The 14120-nt window shown below is 38.1% G+C and overlaps 1 protein-coding gene across 2 annotated transcripts in view; it reads right to left on the minus strand.

The window, feature by feature from the left end:
• RGS12 (regulator of G protein signaling 12) overlaps window positions 1-14120 on the minus strand; it is a 257451-nt gene that overhangs the window by 181062 nt on the left and 62269 nt on the right. For both annotated transcript variants that reach the window (XM_069070696.1, XM_069070698.1), the window contains exon 3: window positions 13241-13357. In XM_069070696.1, coding sequence (XP_068926797.1) covers window positions 13241-13357 — 117 coding nt within the window. The remainder of the gene's footprint in view (window positions 1-13240; window positions 13358-14120) is intronic.

Raw genomic sequence — 14120 nt, forward strand, 5'->3', positions numbered from 1 at the left:
CCCCCCCCCCTGCGGTTCCGGCTTCCACCTTCCCCAATCCATGTAAAAAGGGAACTCTGAACAAACTTTGGAGCTGTAGAACCCACAAAATGACACAGAGAAGCTAACCTCCTGCTGAGGACAGCCCGGCAGGAATCAGCCACCACAGTGCTCTGAGGGAGGAGCCCAGGCCCGGGTGAGCCGGAGGTTTTAGCCCCAGGGCGGGTCTGACCAGCCACTAGCAGGAGGGACTCCAGATCAGCAGCAGCTGTGGCCATTTCCAGAATTATCAACACATAGATGTGAAGGACAAAGTGAGAGGTCAGTGCATTCTGGACTTTGGGACCCAGTAAGTAGGAGTGCATGGCTTTTGCCCCTGTGGTGAGAAGCCGCTGAGATGCCAGCACAGCCAGCTAGCGCCAAGTGGCAGCTTCAGCCCCTGGCCTGCAGAGTGTAGGGGGACCAAGCACCAGTCTAAGGGGTAATCATTCTTGCTTTAACCTTCTCAGATCTGAATTGCAGTCTAGGGTGGAGGTCCTGGGGTGTGTGTCCAGCTTGCCAGAGCGTGTGGAGACCTCAGAGAGGGCACCCATCTAATACCTCTGAGAAAACCCTAGCGATTGGGACAAAAGCTCCCCTGTCTGGTGGCAGAGTCCTACTGTGGCAAAAAGCCCAGGGGTCAAGTGACTGAGGGGCGACATGACCAGGCAAAGGAAACAAAGCAGACAGGAGATTCCAACATTAGACTCCCCTTTTGTAGACAAAAAGGAGCAAAGCATGGAACAGGAGGAAGACAGTGAAGTCAGAACTCCTGCACCAAAAGCTTCAAAGGAAAATACGAGCTGGTTACAGGCCAGAGAGGACCTTAAGAAGCAGATAAGAGAAGTGGAGGAAAAATTGGGAAGAGAAATGAGAACGATGCAAAAAAATTACAAAATGAGAGTCAACAGCCTGACTGAGGAAAATTATACCTTAAAAAACAGACTGACTCAAATGGCAAAAGGGTCTCAAAAAGGCAATGAGGAGAAGAATGCCTTAAAAAGCCGAATTTGCCAGATGGAAAAAGAATCTCAAAAGCTCAATGAGGAAAATCATTGCTTCAGAATTAGACTGGAGCAAATGGAAGTTAATGACTTTATGAGAAATCAAGATGATGTTAAATAGATCCAAACAAATGAAAGAATAGAAGGCAATGTGAAATATCTCATGGGAAAAACCACTGACCTGGAAAATAGATCCAGGAGAGATAATTTGAAAATTATTGGACTACATGAGAGCCATGATCAAAGTAAGAACCTAGAAATCATTCTCCAGGAAGTTCTCAAAGAAAACTGCCCTGATGTTTTAGAACCAGAGGGCAAAACAGAAAGAATCCACCGATCACCTTCTGAAAAAAAGATTCCAAAAAGAAAACTCCTAGGAATATTATAGCCAGGTTCCGGAATTCCCAGATTAAGGAGAGAATATTACAAGCAGCCAGGAAGAAACAATTTGAATATGGTGGATACAAAATCAGGATAACCCAGGATCTGGCAGCTTCTACACTGAGGGATCAAAGGGCTTGTAATATGATATTCCAGAGGTCAAAGGAATTGGGATTAAAACCAAGAGTCACCTACCCAGCAAAACTGAGTATCATGTTTCAGGGGAAAATATGGTCAGTCAGTGGAATAGAGAACTTTCAAGCATTCTTGCTGAAAAAAACAGTTGAATAGAAAATTTGACATTCAGATACAAGAAGCAAGAGAAGCATGAGAAGGTAAACAGGGAAAAGAAATTATAAGGAACTTATCAGAGTTGAACTATTTACATTCCTACATGGAAAAATGATAATTGTAATTGATGAAACTTTTCTCAGTAGTTGAAGGGAAGAGAAATATATATACATATGTCTATATATGTGGGTATATGGGTATTTGAATACATATGTGAATATGTGTATATATGTTTACAGGTATACATAGATAGAGGGCACAGGACCAATTTAACAGGAAGGGAAGATACTTAAAAGGTGAAATTAAGAGGTGAGAGAGGAATATAATGAGAGGAGATGGGTAGAGACAGAATGGAGTAAACTATCTCATATAGAAGAGGCAAAGAAAAATGGTTACAATGGAGGGGAAGAAAAGGAAGGCAAAAGGGAATGGGTCAACCTTATTCCCATTGAATTTGGCTTGAGGAGGGAATGAAATACACACTAAATAGGGTATCTCACCCTCCAGGAGAGTAGGGGGGGAAGGGGATGAGAGGGGGGATAATGGAAGGGAGGGCAGGCTGGGGGGGAGGGAAGTTGGAAGCATCCCCTTTTCAAAAGAAAACTCCTAAGAATATTAGAGCCAGGTTCCGGAATTCCCAGATCAAGGAGAGAATATCACAAGCAGCCAGGAAGAAACAATTTGAATACTGTGGAAACAAAATCAGGATAACACAGGATCTGGCAGCTTCTACACTGAGGGACTGAAGGGATTGGAATATGATATTCTGGAGGGCAGAGGAGCTAGGATTAAAACCAAGAATCACCTACACAGCAAAACTGAGTATCATGTTTCAGGGGGAAATATGGTTATTCAGTGGAATAGAGGACTTTCAAGCATTCTTAATGAAAAAACCAGAGTTGTATAGAAAATTTGGCATTCAGATACAAGAAGCAAAAGAAGTTTAAGAAGGTAAACAGGGAAAAGAAATCATAAGCTACTTACCAAAGTTGAACTATTAACATTCCTACATGGAAAAACAATAATTGTAATTGATGAAACTTTTCTCAGTATGAAAATAGTTGAAGGGAATTGAAATATATATATATGTCTATATCGGAGGGTATACGAGCATATGAATACATATGTGAATGTGTGTATATATGTTTACAGGTATACATAGAAAGAGGGCACAGGGCCAAGTTAATAGGAAGGGATATGACACTTAAAAGGTGAAATTAAGAGGTGAGAGAAGAATATAATGAGAGGAGATGGAGAGAGACAGAATGGGGTAAACTATCTCATATAGAAGAGGCAAGGGAAAATGGTTACAATGAAGGGGAAGAATAGGAAGGCAAAAGGGAATGGGTCAACCTTATTCTCATTGAATTTGGCTTGGGGAGGGAATGCCGTACACACTAAATAGGGTATCTTACCCTACAGGAGAATAGGGAAGAACAGGATGAGAGGAGGGATGATGGAAGGGAGAGCAGGCTGGGGAGGAGGGAAGTTGGAAGCACCCACTTTTGAAAAGGGACAGGATCAAAGCAGAGAATAGAACGAGTAGGTGGTGGGATAGGAGGGAGGGAAATATAGTCAGTCTTTTACAGTATATCTTCTATGTTAATGTTTTGCATTAGCTATACATGTACAAACTGTACTGAACTGCTTATCTTCCCAGTAAAGGTGGGTAACAAGGGAGGAAGGGAATGAATCTGGAATTCAAATTTTTAAAATCAAATGTTTAAAATTATATGTGTATATATATACACATACATACATACATACATACTATTATTAATACTATTTTACATGTAATTGGGAATAAGATAAACAAGCACTGGGGCATAGAGATCCACCATGCCCTACTAGAAAAGTCAAAGGGAGTATGGGAAAAGATATGGGAGAGAGCAGATTGGAGGAGAGAATATCCTGTGGGACTGCTGTTTTGGAGTGGTGGATAGGGGAAAAACGGGGAGAAAATTTGTAACTCAAAATCTGGCAGAAATGAATGATGTAAATCAGAAGTTAATAAAGCATTTGAAAAAATGAAAAAAAAAAACAGACTAGGCCATATGGGGAAAAAGGTCCAGAAAGCCAATGAGAAGAATGACTTCAAAAGCAAAATTGGCCAAATGGAAAAGGAAGCCCAAAAGCTCACTGAAGAAAATAATACCTTAAAAATTAGAATGGAGGGGCGGCTAGGTGGTGCAGTGAATAGAGCACCGGCCCTGGAGTCCGGAGGATCTGAGTTCAAATCCGGTCTCAGACACTTAACACTAGCCATGTGACCTTCGGCAAGTCAATTAACCCCAATTGCCCTGCCTTCCCCCCTCCAAAAAAAAAAGCAAAAAAAAAAATTAGAATGGAGTAAATGGAAGCCAATGACTTTTTGAGAAATCAAGAAACAATAAAACAAAACCAAAAGAATAAAAAAGAAGACAATGTGAAATATTTCACTGGAAAAACAATCGACCTGGAAAATAGATCCAGGAAAGATCATTTAAAATTACTGGACTACCTGAAAGCCTTGATCACCAAAAAAGAGCCCGTACATGATCTTTCAAGAAATTTTCAAGGAAAACTGCCCTGAGATTCTAAAACCAGAAGGTAAAAAAAAGAAATTGAAAGAATCCACCAAGAACCTCCTGAAAGAGATCCCAAAATGAAAACTCCCAGGAAAATTTAGCCAAATCCCAGAGCTCCCAGGTCAAGGAGAAAATATTGCAAGCATCCAGAAAGAAAAAATTCAGTTATGGTGGAGCTACAGTCAGGATAACAGATTTAGAAACTTCTACATTAAAGGATCAGAGGGCTTAGAATAAGATATCCTAGAGGGCAAAGGAGCTAGAATTACAACCAAGAATCACCTACCCAGCAAAAGTGAGCATAATCCTTCAGGGGGAATAATAAACATTTAATGAGATGGAGGACTTTCAAGCAATCTTGATGAAAAGACTAGAGCTGAATAGAAAATTTGACTTTCAGATACAAGACAAGAAAAGCATACACAGGCAAAGAGCAAAGGGAAATCATAAGGGACTTAGTAAGTTTAAACTGTTTATATTCCTGCATGAGAAGATGATATTTGTATCTCATAAGACCTTTCTCATACTTAGGGTAGTTAGAAGGAGCATATATAAGAGAGAGGGCAAAGGTGGGAGTTGAATATAAAGGAATGATAGCTAAAAAATAAAATTAAGGGGTGAGAGAGGAATATACTGGGAGAAAGAGAAAGGAAGAGGTAGAGAGGGGTAAATTATATCACATAAAAGAGTCAAGAAAGAGTTTTTACAGTGGAGGGAAAGAGGGAGGAGGTGAGGGGAAGAGAATAAACGTTACTCTCATCAGAACTGGCTCAAAGAGGGAATAACATACACACTCAATTGGGTATAAAAACATATCTTACTTACCCTACAAGAAAGTTGGGGAGAGAGGTGATAAGAGAAGAGGTGGTGGTGATAGAAGGGAGGACAGATAGAAGGGAGGGAGTAGTCAAAAGTAAAACACTTTTGAGGAGGGACAGGGTGAAAGGAGAGAATAGAATAAATGGGGGAGGCAGGAAGAGGTTGGAGGAAAATATAGTTAGAGTAGTAACTGTGAAAAAAAATTTTGAAGCAAGTTTCTCTGATAAAGGCCTCATTTCTCAAACATATAGAGAACTGAGTCAAATTTATAAAAATGAAAGCCATTCCCTAACTGATAAATGATCAAAAGATATAACAGTTTTCAGATGACATAATCAAAGCTATCTATAGCCATATGAAAAACACTCTAACTCAATATTGATGGGAGAAATACAAATTAAAACAATTCTGAGGTACTACCTCATACTTATTAGATTGGCTAATCGCACAGAAAAGGTAAATGGAATGTTGGAGAGATGTGGGAAAAAAATGAGACTTTAATGCACTTTAATGTTGGTGGAGTTGTGAACTGATTCAACCATTCTGGAGAGCAATTTGGAAATATGTCCAAAGGGCTATAAAACCATGCATACCCTTTGACCTAGCAATAGCACTACTAGGTCTGTATCCCAAAAGAGATTTAAAAAAATAAAAGGACCCATATGTACAAAAATATTTGTAGCAGTGCTTTTTCTGGGTGTAAAGAATAAGAAATTGAAGGGATACCCATCCATTGGGGAATGGCTGAACAAGTTGTTGTATGTGATTATGATGGAATACTTTTGCACTATAAGAAATATTGAACAGGATGCTCTCAGAAAAACCTAGAAAGACGTGTATGAGCTGATGCAAAGTGAAATGTATTGTGTACAAAGTAACAACAATATTGTAAGATGATCAGCTGTGAACAACTTAGCTATTCTCAGCAATACAATGATCCAAGATAATTTTGAAGGACTTATGATGAAAAAAAGTTATCGATTCCCCAGAGAAAGAACTGATGGTGTCTAAATACAAACTGAAGCATATTTTTTTAACTTTATTTTTTCTTGAGGTTTTTTTTCCTTGTTTATGTTTTCTTTCACCACATGACTATTATGTTTTAGGTATGTTTTGCATGACTACACATGTATAACCTATATCAAATTGCTTGCCTTCTTAATGAGAGAAGGTGGGACAGAGGAAGGAAGAGAATTTGGAACTCAAGTTTTAAAAACAAATGTTAAAGATTGTTTTTACATGTAACTGGGGAAAAATAAAATACTAAATACATTTTAAAAGAAAGGTTAAAAAAACATTAGTGAATAGTATTCTCAATGTTTCCTAGTGTGTCTGTATAGGAAATAATGATGGAAACAAGTAAAGACAATTTACTTTGGAAACCTGGGGAAGACTGATAAAGGCAGGCTATGTTTGGGGAGGACAAGACTTCTGAGGCAATTATAAGTAGGAAGAAATTCTTTGTACATGGCATAGCTCTCAAGAAGGTACAGGGGGAAATTTAGGCAATGTAAAAACAAAATATAACAATATTTTTTAAAAGAAAGTTAAAATAGGAAAGAAGAAAAGGATGGGACAGGGACGGCTAGGTGGCACAGTGAATAGAGCACCGGACCTGGAGTCAGGAGGACCTGGGTTCAGATCTGGCCTCAGACACTTAACACAAAAATTAGCCATGGGACAACCCCAATTGCCCTCCAAAAAGCAAAAAAAAAAAAAGAAAGAAAGAAAAGGAAGGGACAGAGAAAGAAAAGGTAATATGGTTTCCTTGTTATACTATCTATCAAATATATACATAAGCCTATAAAATCTGTTGCATATTTTACTTCTAGGATTTTGAAAACACTGTATATTACTGCCAAAGGTCATTCAAATATAGTAATGTTGGAAATGTTGCAGAGGGGATTTATTTTCAGGTATACGTTGAGCCAGATGTCCTCTGACAGCCTTTCCAATTCTGAGATTTCATAACTTTATTCTCAAGACAGTCCCCAAATCACAGGCTGTACTTTCTTGTCCTAAAACAACAGTCAACTTGCCTGAGTGCAAAACACATAAAGATACCATAATTACCATCACTTATTTACCCAGCTGCCCGCCAGCCTCTGCTCTTCACCACAATTCCAAGCAGCTATTTGACGGTGATGATAATAACCCATGGGCTATAGGATGTCAGTCACCCCTGAGCCATATCCCTTTTCTCTCTCCCAGGGTCTTTAAGATCTGCTGCCTATTTTCATGCCAAGAGGAAGAACTGCTGGGATTTTTTCCCCCATTCAGTGGAAAGTTGTTGCAATTATATACTTTCTTCTCATCTTTCTCCTTTCTCCTAATCTGTATATCGAAATAAGCAGTAATGCAAGGGCAGGGTAGGGTAGATTATAGGCCAAAAAAAAAAAACAAACAAACAAATCACTAAACCTGGAGTCATTGCTCCAAGGAAGATGCAAAACTATGAACCACAGGGTATTCTACATGTATTTTGAATGCTGAAAAATTTTCTATTTTCTTATTTATCATTTTGCCATTACACAAAAATTTCAACAAAAACTTGGCATTTCATCTTTGTAATGGCAATAAATAAAAAGGCAATATATTCTTAGTATTTTTAAATATTACACCAATTACATTTATATACAAATAAAAAATCTACTGAAACTTGGAAAAGGGTATATTACAAGTTTAATAAAGAACATAAATTATCATTTGTTTAAATGTAAGGTTCATTAATTTCAGTTTGTCATTTATCAGCAATCGTGTTTCCTTTTTTGTTTGGATTTATTTGTAACCCTCAAGTCAGGAACTTCCATCTAACTAAACTAACAGTTCAAAGTTCACAATGAAACCAACACAAAATCATTGAATTTCAATTTTATCACAAAATTCTCATAATCCAATGAAACAAAGAAGTATAAGACAAATTTTCAATCCTGGCACATACAAAGGTTTTAAAGCATGTTAAATATTCCAATTAATACATGGTAGGTACACTGAAAAGCACACTAAACTGGAACCCAGAAGTCACAGATTTGACACTTAATCTACAGCCTTCAACAAATTCTCCTCACTGAGTTTCAGTTTCATTTTCTATCATATTCCATTCAAGCCAACAAATATTTACTAAGCATTTACTCCTTGACAAAGCCTAAAAGAGATTGCCTCCTAGTGGGGGCATACAACATGTATACCAATAATGATCTAAAAATGGAAGGTGAGCAGAGAGAGACTATATCTATATCTGAGATATAGATATACAGACATATTAAAGAGAGAGAAATATTTGTGTATATTTATATATTTTAGGATCTACATCTAGAAATAACCTTAGAGTTAATCTAGTCCAGTCTCCTCATTTTACAGACCAGGAAACCGAGAGAGATTAAGTGACTTGCCCAAAGTTATAGAGGTAGTATGTGGCAAAGCCAGGGATTCAAAGTCAGTCTTTTGACTCTAAGTTAGCACTGACATGGTAGTACCATGCTACTACCCTACAAGGATTCTGACTCTGACTTTACATTTGAATAAAAATTTGGTTTCGCTGAATTGTACACAAACTACCTAAATTTCCTTTTAAAAAAAATTATTTCACTTTGTCTCCAAGAAGTCTTCTAAGAGGAATTGATTCCTGGGATGGAAACGGGGAGGGGGGAACCTTGGGAAGCAGGCATTCTATCTTTGAGTTTGTAACAAAGAAGAGGAAGACCAAGAAGAATCTGAAATGTATTCTTATATAGATTTTGGGAGACCAAATTTCAAAGACTACTGAAAAAGGACAGGTACATATCATGAACTAGAATTTTGTAGAGGAAATCAAACCATGAGGTATAGAAAGCTCTCAGAAAAATAATTCTGATGAGGCAAGAAAAAAGGGAAGACTGAATTGTCTGGATCCACAAAGAAGTCTCAACAAACTTAAATTTTTAAAGAGCCATACATAGAAGATAGAAGCAAGGCTGGGTAACAGGATGAATACAAATGTTCAGTAAGGTCTCTTAAAAACAGTGTCAAAACTATATTTATCTGTTAGTAAGAGGGCTTCCATGGGGCAGGGCTTTTCTAGAAAGGAGATGATGGGTAGTGATAATGATGCAAAAATAAGAAAAGAAAAAAAGAGCCAATGGAAAGATGTTTTAAAATATACAGAAGAGAACAGAAGGAAGTTCAGAAGGAGATACAGACAAGCAGGGTAATTTTGTCACTACTGTGTTATATTTAATATATACTTTTTTTAAAAATCTATGTAATAGAAGTTCACAGTTCCATACACAATCCCCTTCCTCTGTTCTTTGTATGTTGAAATGCACATGTTCGCTGATATTTGTTAAGTTCATAATAAAAAAAAAAGATAAATGTTTTTAAAGAAGAATGTCTGGAAGACCAATGCCCAGAAGAAGCTGAAGCTAGCTAAGAATACTGAAGAGAGAAGAAGGGGCTGGAGGTGGTGCTATCCTAAGTGAAAAGGTTCAGAGAAGAAAGAGGATCACTTCTACTATGGGTGAATGAGAAGAAGATACCAGGGAATAGAACAAAGGCAGAGTGGTTGGATTCCTATACTGCTTCTGTTTTCTAGGGTAAGAATAATGATTTTCGGAATGGAAAGGACAGAACAAATGTGGCTAATAGTGACTTGATGCCTAAGACAAGGAAAGGGAGAGCAAGACAGTACCAAGCTGTCTTTGTTTAGGCCAAGTCACCTAGATGAGATAAACTGTTTCCTTGGGTGCTAAAAGAACTGGTAGATACACTTTAGAACCCTTATCCATGACCTTGGAAAGATGACAGAGTGTGAAAAGGCACTATGGAATTGGAGAAAGGCAAATGTCTCAATTCCCAGAAAGAAAAGAGAGTAGAGATTCCTGGAAAAATTCTAGAACTTATTATTATAAAAATGTTTAGTAAAAAAGGTAATTGTGATCACAAAGAGCCAACCTGTGTTCATTAAGAACAGATCAATCCAAACTAATCTCATTTCTTTTTATGACATAGGTTCTAGATTCAAATATCTGGAGAATGTTTCAGATAGTTTACCTAGGTTATATAAGCAAATCATTCATGCTATTCCTATAGAAAAAAATGGAGAGATGGAGGCTAGCCAATTAGGTAGATTTGAAATTGATCAAATAAAGAGCAGTCATTAATGATGAAATGTCAGCTTGGGAAGAAGACTTTAGCAGAGTGTCCCAGGAATCTCCATTTGGATCAATGGATCAGATAAAGATATAAATGGTCTGCTTATTAAAGTTGCAAATGACAAAAAGAGAGGCAGAATCTGTAATGCGCTGAATAACAGTATTCAAAAATACTTTTATAGGCTAAAATATTGTATCAATCTAATAAAATAAAATTTAATTAGGATAAATGTCAGTTCTGGGACATAAATACAGATTGTACACAGGAAAGAGCTAATCTTTTCAAGGGATTAACACCTCTTTAACAAAAGAAAAAAATTCAGAAGATATTAGCCAGGTTCTTATAGGACATATCCTCTAAATTTGTATTCAAAAAATCAAGTTCAAGATTATAAATTAGAAGAGATGCAGTTAGAGAACAATTAGTTGAAAAAGATCTGGTCATTTAAAATGAACTGCAAGCATACTATATAAGCCCATAGTAAGATAAGGCTGTCCGAAAAAAAGAATGCCAAGAGTAGGCAAGATGGAAGAATAAAGGCAAGAACTTGCCTGAGTCTCCCAAATTCCCCTCCAATGTTTAAATGACACCTCGAAACAAATTCTGGAGCAGCAGAACCAATAAAAGAATTGAGTGAAACAATTTTCCAGCCCAAGACAACTCAGAAGGTTGGAAGGAAAGGTCTGTCTCACTGCGGTAAGAGTGCAGTGCAGTCCAGCACAGGCTGCACCCTGGCAAGCCAGCAGCAGGCACTAGAGGCAACTGAATTGATGGCTGTCAGTCAGCTTCTGGAGTTCTCAGTCTACAGACGGCAAAGGAGTTAGACAACTGGTCAGAAAGAGAGACCCTTTGCTGGCACTGGGATCAGGACTCTGTTGCTTTGACCATAAATGGAGCCAGATCACAATCCCAGGGAAAGGAGCACTAGCTGTAGCATAGTTCCAGGGTAGAAAAGAATGCTTGTGGTTGCTCACAGACCAGAGCACAGGCCAGGAGAGCAGGAACCAAACCTTGCTTTAGATCATATCACCTTGGAAGAAATGAAACCTTACAGACTCCCCAGAACTAGTTCTGAAAATAACAGTAGAAAAAAAACCCTGAAGTTTGGGATAGTGCCCCCTCTACCCCAGGGGTGGAGTCCAACTTTGACATAAAGTTAAAAGCCAAGAAATAGGCTAGAAAATGAGCAATCAACAACAAATAACTTGATCATAGAAACTTACTATGGTGACAGGGAAGAACAAAATGCAAACTCAGAAGAAAACAACATCAAAAACAGTTACATGTAAAACCTCAAAGAAAAATGTGAAATGGTCTCAAGCCCCGCAAAAATTAATTTCTGGAAGAGTTCCCAGATCAAGGAGAAAATATTGCAAGCAGCCAGAAGGAAACCATTCAAATACCATGGAGCCACAGTCAGGATAGCACAAGATTTAGAAGTTTCTACATTAAAGGATCAGAGGGCTTGAAATATAATATTCCAGAGAGCAAAGGAGCTAGGAAAAAGAATCACCTACCCAGCAAAACTGAGCATAATCCTTTGAAGTGAAAAATGGAAATTCAATGAAATAGAGGACTTTCAAGCTTTCCTGAAGAAAAGACAAGAGCTCAATAATATGACTTTCAAATACAAGATTCAAGAGAAGTATAAAAAGGTAAACAGGAAAGAGAACTCATAGGAAATTCAATAAAATTCCTACATGGGAAGATGACACTTATAACTCTTAAGAACTTTATCATTGTTAGGGCAGTTAGGAGAAGTATACATAGACAGAGGGCAGGTGTGAATTGTATATGATGCAATGATAACTAAAAAAATAAAATTAAAGGGTGAGAAAGAAGAATACACTGGGAATAGGGGGGAAAGAGGGATAGATTGAGATAAATTATCTCACATAAAAGAGGCACAAAAGAACTTTTACAGTGAAGGTGGAATGGGGTAGGGTGGCAGGGGGTGGGCAACGCTTGAACCTTACTCTTACTGGAATTAGCTCAAAGAAGGAATAACAAATATACTTGGTTGGGTATAGAAATAAGTCTTACCCTACAGGGAAGTAGGAGGGGAGGAGGATAAGAGAAGGGAAGGGGGAGCTACTAGAAAGACTGGTTGGGGGAGACAGTGGTCGGCAACAAAAAACCAAATGCCCTCTTAGAGTATATTAAGAGAAGGATGGTGCCTAGGGCTAGGGAGGTAATAGTCCCACTATACTCCTGTCATGGGCAGGACCCAAAGTACTGTTTTCTATTCTGAGCACAACTCTAAGTTAGTGAGTATACAGAGAAGAGCAACAAGGATTGACTGAAGGTAATAGAGACGTCCTGCCTGGAAAAGAGAAGACTTAGTGAAAATATAACCATTGTCTTAACGTGTGTAAAGCACCACCAAACAGAAGATCTGCCTGCCCTTTGTCCCAGAGGGCAGAACTGGGACAAATGCGTGGAAATCAAATATGCTCAGTGGTCTCACAAATCTGCAAGGAGTCTACCTCCCGTGATAATAAAAGACAATGTGTGGTGTGTAACTGGAAGCAGTCTGAGCTTGTGCTTCACTCTAGAGGTTCTGTTACAAAGGAAAACCATTGTACCAATTGGAACTACCCAAAATGGAATGGACTGCCTCGGAGTGCTATAGGTTCTTCTGCCCTGAAGTCATTTATCACCTACATCATAGAGAAGATCCCAGGTCAGGTACAAGTTAGGCAAGACAGAGTTTCAGGTCCCTTCCTACTCTAAGATAATGGGGCCATGGTTTTGTGAATCTTATTTAATAGGTAATTAAAAATATATGCCTAAATCCCCTCTTCCAGTCAGAGAGGTGGTAGATTCCAGGTACCACCCGAGACATGATATATTTTGAACATAACCAGTGCAGGAAATTGTTATGGCTGACTGTATGTTTGTTACATGTTTTTCTTTTCCAGTGGGGGTAGTGAGTGGAAAGTGAGAAACTGGATTTTCATTCAGTGAAAAAGTGTAAATAAAATTAAACACATATATGTGTGTATGTATACATAACCAAAGTTAAATTACCTCAAGGTCATCAAGTGAACGAGTAATACTAAATCTCTTGGATCTTCCAAATGATCTCCGAGTAGAGGTACGCTGTGGAATATGCGTCAAACCAATTCCAAGTCCAAACTTTGAACCCTAAAAGCAAAAGAGAAAAGTTTTTTTAGTTGTTTTCTAGGGATTTAGAATTTCAGTTTCATCATAGATTTAGGACTCATGAAGAACAAGAGGAAAACAACTGAGTAGCTTTTCTGTGAAGGAGTGAGAACAAAACCCTGCCCAGAATTACGAGAGAGGAGAAGGCACCAAGAGTCTGCAATGCCTGCCAGGGAAGGGAACACTCACACTACGGAAGTCATGACAACCATCAGGCTAGAGCTACATCACCCCAAGCACAATGGTTCTCCTTCACAGACAGGTTTTGGGGAGCTTTTTAAATGTCACAGAAAGTTAAGGAAATCACCTTAAAACAGGAACTAATATCTGAATCTCAAACCATCTCAGATACAGACAAATAACCACTAGTTTCTACATGTCTTCTTTCTCTTCAGTGAAATTTCCATAATTTATTATTTTGGAAATTTAGACCACATACCAAAATAAAGTCTAAATGGGTGTACAACCTAGGTATAAAGGCTGATACTGTAAGCAACCTGGGAGAGCAAAGAATAGTTTACCTGTAAGATTTATGCAGAAGGGAAGATTTTATGACCAAACAAGAATTAGACAGCATTATGAAATGCAAAATGGACAATTTTTATTACATTAAATTGAAAAGTTTCTGTACAAATAAAGCCAATGCAACCAAGATTAAGAGAGAAGTGGAAAACTGGGAAATAATTTTTATAACCAGTGTTTCTGATAAAGGCCTAATTTCTAAAATATACAGAGAACTGAGTCA

The sequence above is a fragment of the Petaurus breviceps genome, unplaced genomic scaffold (genome assembly GCF_028583685.1).
Source record: "Petaurus breviceps papuanus isolate PSGF00001 unplaced genomic scaffold, PetGlider_PUasm1.0 140, whole genome shotgun sequence".
NCBI lineage: Eukaryota > Metazoa > Chordata > Mammalia > Diprotodontia > Petauridae > Petaurus > Petaurus breviceps.